The sequence below is a fragment of the Pituophis catenifer genome, unplaced genomic scaffold, assembly GCF_029215685.1.
Source record: "Pituophis catenifer annectens isolate HBS135680 unplaced genomic scaffold, rPitCat1.0.hap2 SCAF_2, whole genome shotgun sequence".
Classification (NCBI taxonomy): Eukaryota; Metazoa; Chordata; class Lepidosauria; order Squamata; family Colubridae; genus Pituophis; species Pituophis catenifer.
Window position 1 is genome coordinate 102,495,707 of NW_027256882.1, and position 15,692 is coordinate 102,511,398.

General features: G+C 37.4%; 1 protein-coding gene across 9 annotated transcripts in view; it reads right to left on the reverse strand.

Annotated features, from left to right (window-relative positions):
* JADE2 (jade family PHD finger 2) overlaps positions 1-15,692 on the reverse strand; it is a 216,999-nt gene that overhangs the window by 9,806 nt on the left and 191,501 nt on the right. For all 9 annotated transcript variants that reach the window (XM_070937302.1, XM_070937296.1, XM_070937295.1 and 6 more), the window contains one exon: positions 15,093-15,210. In XM_070937302.1, the coding sequence (XP_070793403.1) occupies positions 15,093-15,210 (118 nt within the window). The remainder of the gene's footprint in view (positions 1-15,092; positions 15,211-15,692) is intronic.

The window sequence follows — 15,692 nt, forward strand, 5'->3', positions numbered from 1 at the left end:
TAGCTCACAAAAGCTTATGCTTTTTAATAAAATCTCTTAGTCTAAAAAGACGCTACCAAATACCTGATTTTACAAAACTATCCAAGGAAGAAAAAAATGGAATCAGTCTCAGGATTCTAGAATGTGAAACTATTACAAAAAACAGATCTTCACCAAGCACTGAGAGGCAGGTAATAAGAGCACCAATTTGGTTACCAAGGGAAGGGCACACTACAGCCAGGGAACAAAAGCCTACTCTCAGCCTGGGTCACAACACACCCAACTGTGGAATCCCTAAGAGGGTCTTCCTTTACAGCTGTTAACCTTCAGAGGGTTATGTGCTGGAAGAGGTGCTTTCATAAGTATCCATATTCTAAACCTTTAAGGACTTTGAACATCACTAAAAATGTAAAGGTCAGACTAGTGATGTATAGGCATTAATTTTAAGATTGGGATTGTGTCTCAAAAAGATATTGATAGCAGCTTTGCTGCCACATTGTATACCAATGACAGATTCTGTGTTATCTTTAAAGAGCAGATACATATCTAGTATGATAAAGGAATCCAGAAGGGAGATTGCCAGCATGGAGTGTGGATTATTATCCAGGCCATCTTTGAACAGGATATATATCCTTAATTGAGTATTACAATCATTATTGTTTATATGAAGCAGTACTCTTGTAATCAATCAATCAATCAATCAATCAATCAATCAATCAATCAATCAACCAACCAACCAACCAACTTCCTTCCTTTATGACAATTTTGTTTACTAGACTCTTTGTAGGAGGAATGGCAGAACCTGGGGTGGAGTCAAAAGAGGAAGTGGCTTAGAGTCTCTATATAGCCACAAACAGACTAAGCCCAACCCCTCTTACATTTTGTTGACCCTTATCTAACGCCAAGATAATGCTGACCATTAGTGGAATAGATTAATATCAGACACGAAAGATCAGGACCACATGTGAAGTTCCAATTAAGATTGATTTATTATTAATCATGCCTATGCACAAGAATCTATCCCACTAACAGTCAACACTATCTTGGTGTTAGGTAAGGGTCAGCGGAATTCAAGAGGGGTTGGACTTTAGTTCATTTTTGGTTCCGTAGAGACTCTTGGCTGATTCTTCTTTTGACTCCACCCCAGGTTCTTCCACTCCTTTTCCTATAGTCTTATTATTCAAATTAATTAAGACCATTAGGTGGACTATCTGAATTAAACACAATAATCCTATTTTACATTCTGGTGGTTCCTCTTGGTTGTGATTCTGAAGTCATTATACAGACTATGTACATTTATATTTGGGTCAATAAAGCATTATAGATTTTGCACGAGCACATTATATAGTTATTATCCCTTCTATAAGGCTACAGTTCCATTTCAACGTTTCCACATTTTCAGTATAATCTTAGCATATAGTTAATCATTGACTGAACAGGAATTTGAGATTATGAAGGACTAAGGTTAAAAAAAAGATGCAAAGGTAGCAAAATTCCAAAATGCATTCTGTGGAATCGTGCCAGATGGGAACATGGTCCAATGATAAAATATATGCTTCACCCACATACAATAACATATTTAACTTTGGACATCCACTGCTAGCAACTGATATAAAAGATTTTTGCTGGTAGACTTCTAGCAGTTTCCTAAGATTTCATTAGCTTTGACTCCTTCATGTTGGAGGTCAAATATTTTGTTGTTTAATTTTGTTACAAATTAAATTTGTAAAACAAGTTTATGAAGATAACATTGGTAGCCATTTAAACACACATTTTCTGGACCAAAGTTTAGTAAGGGTTGCACACTAGCACATTTATTATTCTTATATCCTGCTACACTGCCTGAACGGGCCCCTTAGGGCATTCTACAATATTAAATTACAAAACAATTAAAATCCAATTTTAAATGGTCACAAAATATCAATAAATGCGTAACAATTAATTTAAAATAGCAGCCTAATAAATCTACAGGGCAACACTAAACAGCAGAGCAATAAAACCAGTCAGTTTAAAATTAAATCTGTCCTGCCCTCCAACTACCTGCTACAGTAGAAACGTTTGGCTAATTTTTTGGATGGGAATGCAATCGTGACTTTCCGGGCTTCCTCAAGGAGGAAATTCCAGATGTCATGAGAGTCAGGCCTACACTTCCATTTTGTCTTTGTCAAAAATATCTAGGAGCTCCCACTGGCTTCTCTAACTCCATTGGATGATTGCTTGTCTTGTTGCTGTTCTCTCAAGCCATCTGCTCTTACAGGCAATAGTAATTAGGTCTGCTATCCTCCCTCTCCCCACACTGCACAAATGACCACAACTGACCCCAAAATTTCTAAGTAAGACAGTTGTCAAGTGAATTTTGCCTCATTTTATAATTTTTTTTGGCCACAGTTATTAAGTGAATCACTGCAGTTGTTAAGTTAGTAATATGGTTGTTAAACGAATCTGGCTTCCTCACCGACTTTGCTTGTCAGAAGGTTGCAAAAGGCAATCAGACGAATCCAGGATTCTTTATGCAATTGTCATAAAGATCGGTCAGTTGCCAAGCATCTGAATATGACTATAAGGATGTTGTAACTGTCATCAGTGTGAAAAAAATGGTCATGCATCACTTTTTTCAGTGCCGTTGTAACTTCAAATGGTCATTAAATGAGCTGTTGTAAGTTGAGGACTACCTGTACTTCACGCTTTTAGCTCATTGCTAATTCTTATTAATTGCAAAGGAAGATGCTTAGAAAATAGAGTGTGAACTTTTGTAAGGAATCTGTATTATGGTCCAAACTGATATTAGAAAAACAAATGTGTCTATCTGATTCTATTCTTGATGGATAGATTTTTTCCTGGATTATAAACCTCTTACTGGGAGTGCAAACATGTTGTGGTTTTGTCTCTCTTATCCCAAGAGGTCTTGATGTAATGCTAGACAGCAGTTTATAAAGCACCCACTTTTAGAAGTTTTTGCCTAATGTAAGTCAGTTGTCTTTAGCTGCTACTTTGTGGTTAGAGCTATCAAGATGAAAACACAGCAGTATTTCCACAGTGCACACCAACAGGTCTTGCCACTATGAACTTATTCCTAAACCTCCAGAATGGGCTGCCATCCCAACAAGAATACTGGAATTAAGCACTATTGGCTTTAAAGCAATTAGGCTTTTGTTGCAGCCAGTTAATAAACCACTATTATTCTTTTAATACAGGATTTATATTTGCAGGCTTGCCAATCAAAGATTTTTCTCACAATTACTGAAGCGATTTCCAGGAAGAAAAGCAAAGCAGAATTGATGTTTGCTCAGTTCCTGCCAACGAACTGGAGAAGGGCAGACACATTTTTCACTTGACTTAACAAATAAAATATATGGCTTTGTTTAGATGGTGCAGTGCTTCCAAACAACAATATCAACGCTAGACTTTTTGAAAAAGAAGCCTGTCAAAAGGAACAGCTGCATTTCAAAGCCTGACAACTAGAGGGTTGTTTTTCAGTTCACAGAAGATAGATTGGGGAAAAGCAGCTTTCAGACGGACAACCTTTCCAGTTTTAGGAGACATCGCCTGCCTATAAGATTATTCATCAGCCATACCACCGTCCACCAAATTCAGCTTGTCCATTAATGTGCCAAATACATTCTACCAAGAGTTGTACATTAACTAAGATGCATGTAGCAATTAATAAACCTGCATTAGATCAATGATAAAGGAGGAACATGTCTTCCCTCTGTGCAGGAGAAAAACAGAGTAAGACAACTTGGGTTAATCAGAATAATTCAACAGGAAAACAAGCCAAACCATGTAACTACAGGGAATCTTTGACTTACAACCATTCGTTTAGTGACCATTCAAAGTTACAATAACACTGAAAAAGGTCACTTATAACCAGTCATCAGACTAACAACCAATGCAGAATCCCCAGAGTCATGTAATCAAACTTCGGTTGCTTGGCATCCGGCATGTTATTTACAATGGTTGCAGCATCCTAAGGTCACATGATTGCCATTTTTGACTGTCCCAGCTAGCTTCCGGCAAGCAAAATCAATAGGGAAAGCTGGATTTGTTTAAAGACTGCATGATTCACTTAACAGCTACAACGATTTGCTTAACAACTGTGGCAAAAAAAAAATAATAATCATAAAATTGAGCGCTACTCATTTAACAACCATCCGGCTTAACGATGGAAATCCTGATCTCAATTGTAGTCATAATTTGAGGACTAAAATGAAACTTAAGAATATTGAAAATAAGGATCTTCAGGTAATCTTCAAAGCCTATCAGCATCAATCAGGCTTGCACTGCTTCACAATGCCACTCATAGGGCTATAATTCACACTGTAAATCATTGCTGAGAGGGGGAAATGTTTCTGCAACTATAATAAAAAGCAAAGCTTGCTCTTCTTTGATCCTCAAAATATACAGAGGAATAAGGAACAGTGAAGTTGTTAGGATATGGTTTGAGCCTAACTATGTTGTCCAGGCAATATAAGTGTACTGTTACTTTATCTGTATATGTATTATGTGGCTTTAATGCTGAGTCATGCTGTAATCACATAATTACTGGTTGTAAGAATATTTAAGCAAAGCTTCTGCAACGTGTTCAGTTGCTGCTATGATATGCTGTTGAGAGGTTGCTGCTATGATGCTGCTGTTGATGATAAGCTATCATTGAGAGGAGTTATCTGCTAAGTATCATTGGATGGATCTGCAACCATCGTGGTTTGTGAACCAGAGTGAGTTTGTTATTCTAACCAACTACTGTTTGTTGAGTAAGAAGATTCTGTAACTACTGGACTGATTTACTGGCAAAGACTTGGAATTTGTTTAAAGACTATGAGACTGTTTTTCTACTATAAAGTAAGCTTTTGATAAACCAGTTTGCTTATCTCTTATTCATTGCTCTCAGCAACGTTTCTCTGTGCAATCCACTCTGCTGGTTGGTAACACAACAACAATAACCTTAACAGAAGTACAGCAAGTAAAATATGGTATAAAATGTTTGTTATTTAATAATTATTAATCAAATTTATATAGCCTCTCATTTCGCAAAGGAAACTTGCACAGTACACAACAAACAGATAAAAAGTCACAAATAAAACACCCCCCAGAGATATATAAAAAATATAAAAATCACATTAACAGTAAATAGTATAAAAAACATGAAGATGCCAACTCTTTCAATCTCTTTCAGTCTACTGAATTCCATTAGAAAAGATGCTTTACCAAAAACTGCTGGCTGTCAAAATGGTTGATACGGAAGCCTGTAATTTCTGATCTAGGCTCTGACGAGGGCAAGACTTGGCTGTCGTAGTGTATTTCTTTCAAGTAAGGTAGCTGAGAGCTAAACTGGACACAGAGGACAATCTAATAATGTCTATAACGTTGGCAAGGGACATGGAGGCTGATTCAGTGGCACTGGAGGAGGGGAAAATGCTTCTACTCCCTGATCCATTTCCTGAGCATAATTACCCCTTAAATCTGTTATTTGTCCTATTACAGAAATGTGTACATGCAGGCTGATTACACCCAAAGTCTCTCTGGAAACAGAGCTGGGAAAACAGTAGCTCTGGAGAGAAGCAATTTTCATTAGGAAAAGGGCATGGGAAAAGGGTTAATGATCTGGGTTGCTCTTTCTTCCCTGGACTCCTATGCTTATTTGCCAGCCCTTAGAAGCAGAATATTCAATAATGGATCTGTGTTTTCTTATTTTCTTATTTGTTGATAATATAAAAGTAACAAAACAAGAAATATGGAGCAGTGTGTGCTGAAACCAGCCATATTTCCTATCTTTCTCTCTAGGGCAGCCTGGGATTGATGGATGGGTATTATAAACCCAAACATCTGGAGGGATCCATGATGGAAAAGGCTACTTTCTGGTTTACAGATGACATATCCCCCAGCCTGTAACAAAGATGATGAGTGAAATACACCACTCAGAAACTGAGAAGCGAAACAATATATTTTCAAATCACTCTCAGAGGAAAACAACTTTTAATCATCCTGCTAGTCCCAACCTTATGTGCAGACCACTGAAGAGCCATACGCATGAAGATCAGTGCTGGCTCCATGTGGCATGTCACGCAGTGCATCTGATGTTTTTGAAGGAAAGCAGACGGTGGCAGACTCAGCAACCAACAAGGCTCATGAAGCAATTTTTGCCACAACTCATGGATTGGTGCATCAGGCAATATTCCATGAAAAAGTGGGTGTTTTTTTAGATACCTTTACAAATGTTTCCAACAAGAAAAAAAATGTTTACTGGAACATTCTGATTCAATAAATATATTAGTTGTGATAGTAACACTCCAGGAAGAGTATGTTTCAGAATTTATTCCAATTTTTAAAGCTTTTCAAGAACAGGCTTTAACAATTCCCATTTTTCAAAACTGATGAAAAACAAACAGGTAAAATTTATGCCATAAATGTCTTTCCAATCTGTCCATCTTTTTTTCAAGGGAGGAACTTTCTTTTCCTTTTCTTGGAAAAACTTCCTAAGCTTCTGCTAAATAGGATGTTGAAGCAGAAGGGCCAAATAGGATGGAATCCCAAGACTCCATTCCCCCCCCCCGCCCCAACTGCATAGGCTGCTGATATTTCTGGGTTCAGTTCATATCCTAAAAATCCTTACAGCTCTAAGTAACTTTGGTTCAAAATATCCTAAGACATGCTTGCTCTCAAATGAACTGACCTGAACTCTGAGATTACCTGGAAAGCATCTAATTCATAGTTGTTCCCACATATAAAAATTCCCTGCGTTGGGAAATAAATTATATTTTGTGACTACAAAGTTATACTATTTAGATTTCCATAACTCTATGTTTCACAAGCCAAATATTCAAAGAAACCACAAGTGACAGTAAAACAAGATCGTTTTAAACACTTTTCCAAGAAAACAATCTGTTTTGGACAAAAAGAACTTCTGTGCTGCATTTCAAAAAGAGCAACATTTAAGTTCCATGTATACTTTCAATTTATTTAATAGTCCTGTCACCACTGTGAATTGAGAATTATGTGAAAAAATAAAATTGGCAAGAGTTATTTGCCCAATGATATTCTGAACAGAAAATAAGTCTAAAAATAATTGGCATCGACTTATCTAGCATATAATAAAGCATGAAGACAAGTTTGAATGAAATTCTTCTCTGTGATAGAGCAAAAGAACATTGAATCTGATTTGAATTCTACTTTACAATTTACAATTATAAAAACAGTTTTAAAATGCTTCTATCTGGTTATACTGTAGAAGGTGAGATCAGCCCGAGGCTTAAATCTTAAATGCCAAGTTTATGGTTCAAAGCAGAGGTGGCTTCTAAATTTTTTTACTACCGGTTCTGTGGGCGTGGCTTATTTTGTGGGAATGGTTTGATGGTCATGTGACAAATAATTCTTTATGATTTAGCAGAGGTACTGGTCTATCAGGCTTTTAAACTGCTTGTGAGCCGTACCGGTCTACCTATTTGTTTTTGGAGCGTACCACTACACTGCCTTTTACTGCTGATCAGTTGTAGGGCAGCTCTTTGAAGCGCCGCGGCAAGAGTTAAACTGTTTTTTGCCGCTCTACCACCACCGAGAGCATTGGAAACTGCTTTCAGGCAGCTTGGCCTCAATTAACAATCTACCGCCACTGAGCGGTTTACAAGGAGTGGATCAGTTCTAGCTGATCAGTTGGGAGGCTTCTTGGCTTTTCAATTTAAAGCTAAGGTGTCTTATTTTTTCCCCCCTCTTCTTTGTCAAGTGAGCCCTGATTTTTTCCTTTTAGCTGATCAGCTGGGACTCGGGAGGCAGCGAATAGATTGGGGGCGGGGCCAGTCAGAGGTGGTATTTACTGTTCTCCGAACTACTCAAAATTTCCACTACCGGTTCGCAAGAACCGGGGAGAACCGGTAGCACCCCACCACTGGTTCAAAGCAGGGCCGGATTTTCCTATAGGCTAACTAGGCTTCAGCCTAGGGCCTCAAGATCAAGAGGGGGCCTCAAGATCAAGAGGGGCCTACATTCAAATTGTTAGCAAAATTAAAATTACACTTTCACTATAGGTGAAAGGGCCTCATAAGTGGAATAGCCTAGGGCCTCTTTTCATCTAAATCCGGCCCTGGTTCAAAGTCACAGAAAGTGGAAACACATACAGTAGGTAATCTTGAAAAAGTTATTAGAGTGTAGTTGATTGCTACTGGAAGGGGAGAGCCCTTGGGAATTCCCAGGCTGCTGCAGAAGGCTCAGAAAGAAGACAATGACAAAAGTACCACTTGACTTAACAGGAACAACAACAACAAAACATTTCCAGTAGAAAGTGTGCTTCTTCCAAATTTTTGTGGATGTCTATTCCTGAGGTTAGCAATCACGTCTCAACTTCAGCTCAGACAGAAAATGAAACTCAAGTCCAGTCAGCTCAGCCTCTCTTTTGGCAAATATGAACCATTGGCTGGGCCCTCCAAACAAGACACCTGCATTGAAGAACCTGGATAATTATGAACCCAGTATGGAAGCTGCTATGTGAATCACACGTGTGGCTGCAACGTTCTTCCTGACAGTTTATTTTGGCAGAAATAACTACTATATCAGTTGGTGGAGAATTTTTTTCCTCATGCATACTCACAGTAATGCACTTTTAATCTAAATGAGACTTATGCATAATATAGTATGTCTGAATGCACAGGAGCACTACTGCATCTTAAAGTAGTGGCCAAAATTGTGGAAACCTTTTGCGAAAAGTGTATTTTTGAGGTTTGATGGCCAATAACACCATTTTGGGGGGGAGTAGTACCATAAAGTTATATATCAATAGAAAGATAATTTAATCAAGATTGTAATGCTTTTCAACCTTTGTTTGAGAGATAAAAGTGGCTTTTTTTGGTGGAATTCTAGATTTTAGGCCAAATTCCTGCAGTCTAAGCCGAACAGTCCTTACACTCAACTTCATATTGCATTGTGCCATTTCATCTTGTATACACCCAGATGATTTTCTTCTGTCACATAGGCACAGTCTCTTAATTCTTCTATCATCACTTGCTGTTGTGCACCTTTTCCTGCTATTATCAGTGTAGTTTTGTAGTGACTGAGTCACCTTATACCTCTTCAAAAACTTAGAAATGCCACCTTTGGTTAGGTTTCCACCAATTTTTCTTCTAATTTCTTTATAACTGTAGGTTTGTTCACTTAATAATACTATTTTACATCGCTTTCTGGGTGACCAGTCAACTCTTTGCACCATTATTTTAATTTTATTACGTTTTACAAGCTCATTAAATGAAAGAACACAAAAAAACCCCAACCAACTTGATAGCGATCATATAACACACTTGACAAATGTCCTCCTTTCAGCTTTAATACATGACATCAATAACTGAATCCAACTGTGATCTGATTGGCTCATTGCCAAAATAAGATGACACCTGATTGGCTGTCTAAACATTCATGCTCATTGGCTACAATAAGATGAAGGAAAGCTACCTGATACCAACCTAAGCAAGTTGTGCTTCCTTTTTCTGGTTATTTGGGTATAACTTTTCATAGAATATAGATAACTGAACAACCATTCTTGATTAAATTATCTTTCCATTGATATATAATTTTATAGTACTCTCAAAAAAGTGGAGTTATTAGCCATCAAACCTCAAAAATACACTTTTCCCAAAAGGTTTCCACAATTTTGGCCACTATTGTATATAATTAATACTTTTATTTACTTACATACTCTATTGTGTGAATTCTGTGAAACACGCAAACATTGAATCAAATCGGTATAGGTGGAAGAGTCAGAGGTTGTACATACTACATGCTAAAACATAGTTAACAGAATAGCAATAGCTATGATTATCCAACATACCAACAAAAACATTCCACATAATGACTTAATGAGATACTTTAAAACATGATCTTTTTTGTTTGTTTCTGGCTTAGCCACATTATGGCTTTATAAGCACTCATTTATGGTTTACCATGTCACAGACTTGATAAGGGCTTTCTGACTACTGGATGCTCAGTTATCCACAGCAGATAAAGTAGAAGAAAAGGTTGTTATGAAATGCCCATATCTTTGAGATGGAGAAAGCTATCTGCAGTTAAATTATCCCTTGTTCCCAGAGGTCCAATTAATGCCAAGGGTAATTACTGTGAATGGGTTCTTTTCATTATGGCTGTAGGAGTGGATACTTTAAAGATCTTTATTATGTTTCAAGATGTCCCCAATACAAGCTTGTAGCCTCCTTTTCTCCGCTGTCTGTTGTAAGTACAGTTTATTCTGGATAATTTGAATAGGATTAATATCCAAGTAATAATCCTCGGGCTCTTAACATTTTCTGCCCCTTTAAGTTCTCCAATGGTAATGCAAGTTCAATCCCTGCTTCCTATTAGTGTTACTTGCCTATTGTGGGGGTTGGTATAACCTTGCCTTGTTTGTACCAGCTGTGGTAGCAACCCCACTTCACAGCTGGTACAAACAAGGCAAGGTTATACCAACCCAACTCTAAGTGAGCTCTAAGCAAGAGGGATGCTGACCATTTAAATTGAATTTCTAGCAGTCTTTCAAACAGGGTTGCTCTTGCTTGTTGTCACTCTTGTCCTGGCAGCTGGATATTTCAATAAGCTTAAAGCAGTAGCAGTTGGTACTACTAAAGCTGGCCATATGACACTTCTATTTCTTCTGCTCCAGTCCTCCATTCTCTTCTGTTTACCCATATTTTCCCCTCAGATGGGTGGGTCAAAGTGGATTAAGATGGCCAATTATGAACACAGAGACATCCTTGATAAAGCAAAGGTGAGGTTAAACTCGCCTTCTATAGGTGCAGTGGTATGTCCTGAGTGTGGTCAGCCAGGCAATGCCATTGTAGATGCAGGCAAGTGGAGTTGGGCCAATCAAGCTACAGTTTACCTAGCATTTCCTGGTTGCATTTTACCAATGTACAACAGGGAAAGGGTACAGAAGGGCCATAAGGCTGGCAGCTGCTCTACCAGTTGGACAGTTTCAGTCCAACCCTTTTAAGTGTGGAGAGGTCACTGAGGTAGCAGCCACCAGCTTTTAGTGCCAAATGCACTCCTTTTCTTTCGCCCTATTATAAAGGTATTTTAGTTGTCTGTCAGTTTTCATAACTTTATTTAATTCATAGATCACTGGACTCCCGTAGAACAGAAGAGTAAAGTAATAAAAACAAATAAAAGCAAGCAAACAAAAAAAAAGTTCCATAATCCCCCTCTCCTCAAGGCCTATATAACTGGTTCTTCAATAGTTTCCTGAACAACGTAAGGGTGTGTGCTACATGAATCCCTGGGAGAGATCACTCCAGAGGGAAACAGAGTTTCTGAGCCCTGCAAGATGACATTCTTTAATTGATGAGGCCAGAGTGGACACCCCCCCCCGCTGTCTAGGGATGTCCACAGATACCTGAATCTAAGTAATCTCTCAGACAGCCACGCTCTACCCATGACAGGCCTTGTATATCATAACCAGACATAGAAGTCAAGTGGGAAGCAGTGCAGCCTGTGGAGCAGCAGGGCAGTGTGTGAATAACACAGTGCCACCTTCATTGCCCACACTGCACCATTATGGACCTGCAAAGGAGCACACAGAATGATTTTGAGGGCCAAAAGGAATAACTGCTCAGGTAACGTTCAGATAGCCTGGCCTTGAGATCATTCCAAGAGTCGAATTTGAGTAAATGTCTCAGACAGGTACCTCCCTAATTTGTATGAAGATAAAGTGCGGGGGTGGTGGGGAGCACACTCAGACTTGCAAAATGTTCTATAGATGTTCTAAAAAAAGTAGTTTTAGATTGATATGGCTTTTTTTTTTAGTCTGGTCTACCTTGTAGGACTAACAGGATGAGCTGTAGCTTTCTAATGGTCTTCAGGGACAGTCCCAAGTACAAGTGGTCCTGATTTACAACCATTAGTTCAATGACCATTCAAAGTTACGACAGTACTGAAAAAAATGACTTATGACTAGTTTTCACACTGCAATTATGACCATTACGGCCTGCTTAAAGACCTTGAATTCTTGCCCCCTCTCCCCTGCCATCTAAGTACCTTTGGTCAGTCATTTCTTCTCAGCCCTCTCAGATACTGATAAGCCACATCCAAAAAATCCAGCCAAGAAAATAGACTTTTCCAAATATTGCCAGAAATCAAGCATGTTTTGCTGGATCAGAAAAGGATGAACAGGTCAGCAATTTATTGCAACCAGTCAGGAATCCTGTTCAATTATGACTTGTTTTTAGCCTTGACTAATATTCAGCAAAATGCTTTTTCTATTCCCCCTTAGCTGTCATGGCTCACCACTGATGCTGATCTTTTAAACAATTATCATCTCTTTTTGAAAGCCAAGCTGCACTGAAGTCAAGTCTTCATTAAGAAAAGGATAGGACTGAAGTTCATCTGCTGAAATCTTAAACAGATGGTATCGTACTAACTTTTGAACAGATTGCACTTTGTATTTAAGAGATTAAATTGTAAGTTTGCATTATAGATTTGTCTTGCATTTTCATATTTATCAAGAGTGTGCACTGGAAAAACCATTAAATTGAGTATACTGGTGATAATCCATGCATGAACATGATATTTTCATTCCCCTCAGTGGCAACCTTCCAGTGCTGCCTTGTAAAAGGAAAACAACAGCAACCATGCAAACAATTGTTTTCCTTCAAAAGTACTCCAATGCTACTTCACACACATGTATAAAGAGCAGAAACAAGTCGTTCTATCAGACATTGTTATAAACAGGGTTAAATAGATACAAGACATCATAGAATTCTAATAAAGTTCACAGTAAAATTGATGTTACCAATGGTAACTGAGATCGGAAACTGTGCCACTCACACAATTGTAAGGTGAAACTTCATGTGACTGTGCCAACTTACAACCATAATTCTGGTTGCCATTTCTAGATGAATCCCGCACGGACACAGCATTCCACAAATTATCGCCATTTGCAATCTCCTGCCACCTTCTCCACTGACTTTGCTTGTTGGAAGCTGGCAGTTAAGGTCGCAAATGGAGATCACACGATGGCGGGACCGCAATGTTACAACTGCCAACTGCTTGCCAAGTGCACAAATCACAATTATGTGACTGTGGAAAGACCGTGAGGACTACAATTACAAATAATTGTTGTAAGTCCTTCTTGTTCAGCATCATCGTAACGTCAAACGGTCCCTGAATGAGTGGACATTAAGCAAAGTCTATCTATCATCTGAGTGAAGAAATATTTACAAAACTTACTGTTATGAGCATCTTTTTTTAATAAGAAAAGTAAACACTTTCTGGCAAGTTTTATTAAAGGCATAAATTTATGATTCTTTACTGGCAGAAAGGTCTACCTATATATCTAGTTCCTGACAACACTGTAAACAGTAAGACTGTGAAATGCAAGCAGTAAGGCTGTGACATTTCCATGTGTAATCCCCAGCGCTTACAAGATAAGAATAGAATAACCCATTCACAGCTGTAATCACTCTGACAACATTGTCTTTCTAGCTGTACCAGTCTAATTTAACAGTTTTAAGAGGTGTCAGATATTCTTATCATGGGTACATTTGGGATATAAACAGAAATGTCACAGTGCTATAGTTGTACTTTCGCATTTCATAATGTTTTGGCCCCAGTGTCTCATTCTCAGCCCATAATTCAGAATTAACTGTATTCCACAGAAGCATATGTTACAAAAAATACCACAAGAGTAACAATTGTTTTTCCTGTAAGACTATATATTTATCATCAAAATATCATTTTTTCCCCCTGATGTTACAATCTTGAAGATAGTGGATCTGAAGATCTCATTGTAACAAAATACTATGCACATTTCAAATTTGTATAACTATCAATTGATTGGAACCCAGATATTTTTCAGTGCTCAAATTTCTAAGATCAAATTTCAGCATTGAATGTAATCCAGACAGTCCTAAAGAACCCCGAACCATGTGATGGCTTCTGAAAAGATTTCAAACCCACAAATATAATTGGATAAATATTCTGCCAAACAGTCAGATGCTTATTCTGGATGTTACACAATTTAAATTTTGGGTTCTGTATTCTTGAAAACAACATAAAATGTACAAGTTGCAGATTAGCAACTGTGTATTGTATTATTTTTTTCTAGAATGAGTTCTAATTTAATGTTCATTTAAAAACTTGACTTTTGTCCATTTAGACTATTATGTATTGGAAGGCATTCCTTATGTATAAGTAGAACTTCATTTAAAGATAAAGCTAAAAACACAAAGGAACAAAAAAAAAAGTGTCTTCTATAATTTAACCTTTGATCTTTAACAAAATAGTAGATGCAAAAAAGGCAACGCAACAGTTACTAAACTCTGCCAATGAACCAGATGTCTTCTCTAAAAGTTTAGTATCTACAGCCTTAGGGGCAAGATTAGCATTAAGAATTCAAAGAGATGGTATGGCACATCAAACCTCTGCCACAGACTTCAGCCCAGATTAAGTTGAGAAAACAAAAATTAACTATCAGTAAATTTGCTAAGAGTTTCTGCTTAATGTTCTTTTTAGAGGTATTATATGGTTTGTTTATACAAGGTCAGCACAACCACATTATCAGGTTCTTGTCCAAATCATGAAATTAAATGAGTTGTCCTGTTTTAACAGAATATTCATAAGGAACTGGATTATTGTGAAAAAGAAGTATCTGTATACCTATACATGTGATAAACCTCTATTAATTTTATAAGCAGATACAGATTTTGAAATGTAAGTGAGTAATGAAGAGAGGGCCTTCACAGATATTCTCCAATTCTAAGAAGTTCTGCTAAAAGAGATACAAGTGGTACTGTTTTAATATATTTTTACAACTTAATTTTCTTTATAGTTTTAGTTTCCAGATTATTTATATATATATATATTTTCCTCGTCCAAATATTTTTAGAATCCATTTTTTTGCAGGTAGGAATTAAGTGTCACGGGAAAGTTTTCCACTGTTTGAAAACATAAGCCACTGCTCTAATTACACACATTGCCCAAAGCAAAATGAATACATCAAAACTTTCAAATGTCAGATAACCCCACTTCTTTCAGTTTTCTAAAAATACTTTTTCTAATCTCTTTAAAAACACAGTAAATAAAGAAAATAAAATGCCATTAACAGAATTTATAATACAGATTTTCTAGGTCTCAATAGGAAAAGTTACCTGCATAAAGATCTTTCTCAATGAGTTTCATCTGGAGATGGAAAATCTGTTCCTGGAGTTTGCAAATGGAGTGCTTCATTTTCTCTCGTTTTGTTACCATATAACAAAGATTTCTAACCTGCAAAGGAGAGTAAGAGTTTTTACTTAATAATTAATTATTTGAAAAATGATTGGCAGCTCTGTACCTAATTTAACTGCAATATATATGAATAAGGTACATATCTACAGAGATTCTCAGTCATCCAGGTCATGGTTGTCCCAAAGGTGCTTTTTCAATAGGCAACTGGACTTTGTTTTTCCTTGAAGATGTTTCGCTTCTCATCCAACTGAAGAAGCTTATTGGATGAGAAGTGAAACGTCTTCAAGGAAAACAAAGTCCAGTTTGCCTTTTGGAAAAGTACTTTTGGGACTGAATAAGATACATTAATGCAAGAAGATTGGATTAAATGAAGTAACTCTAGTTACTCAACTTGCTGGCCAAAGTTCAACATGATCCTTGAGCTGATAAAAACTGTGGAGTCATCTGTTAAATCTATGCTTGATTTATGAATGTCCCAAAATACAGATATATTTACAGGTTATGATCTGGATACACTAAAC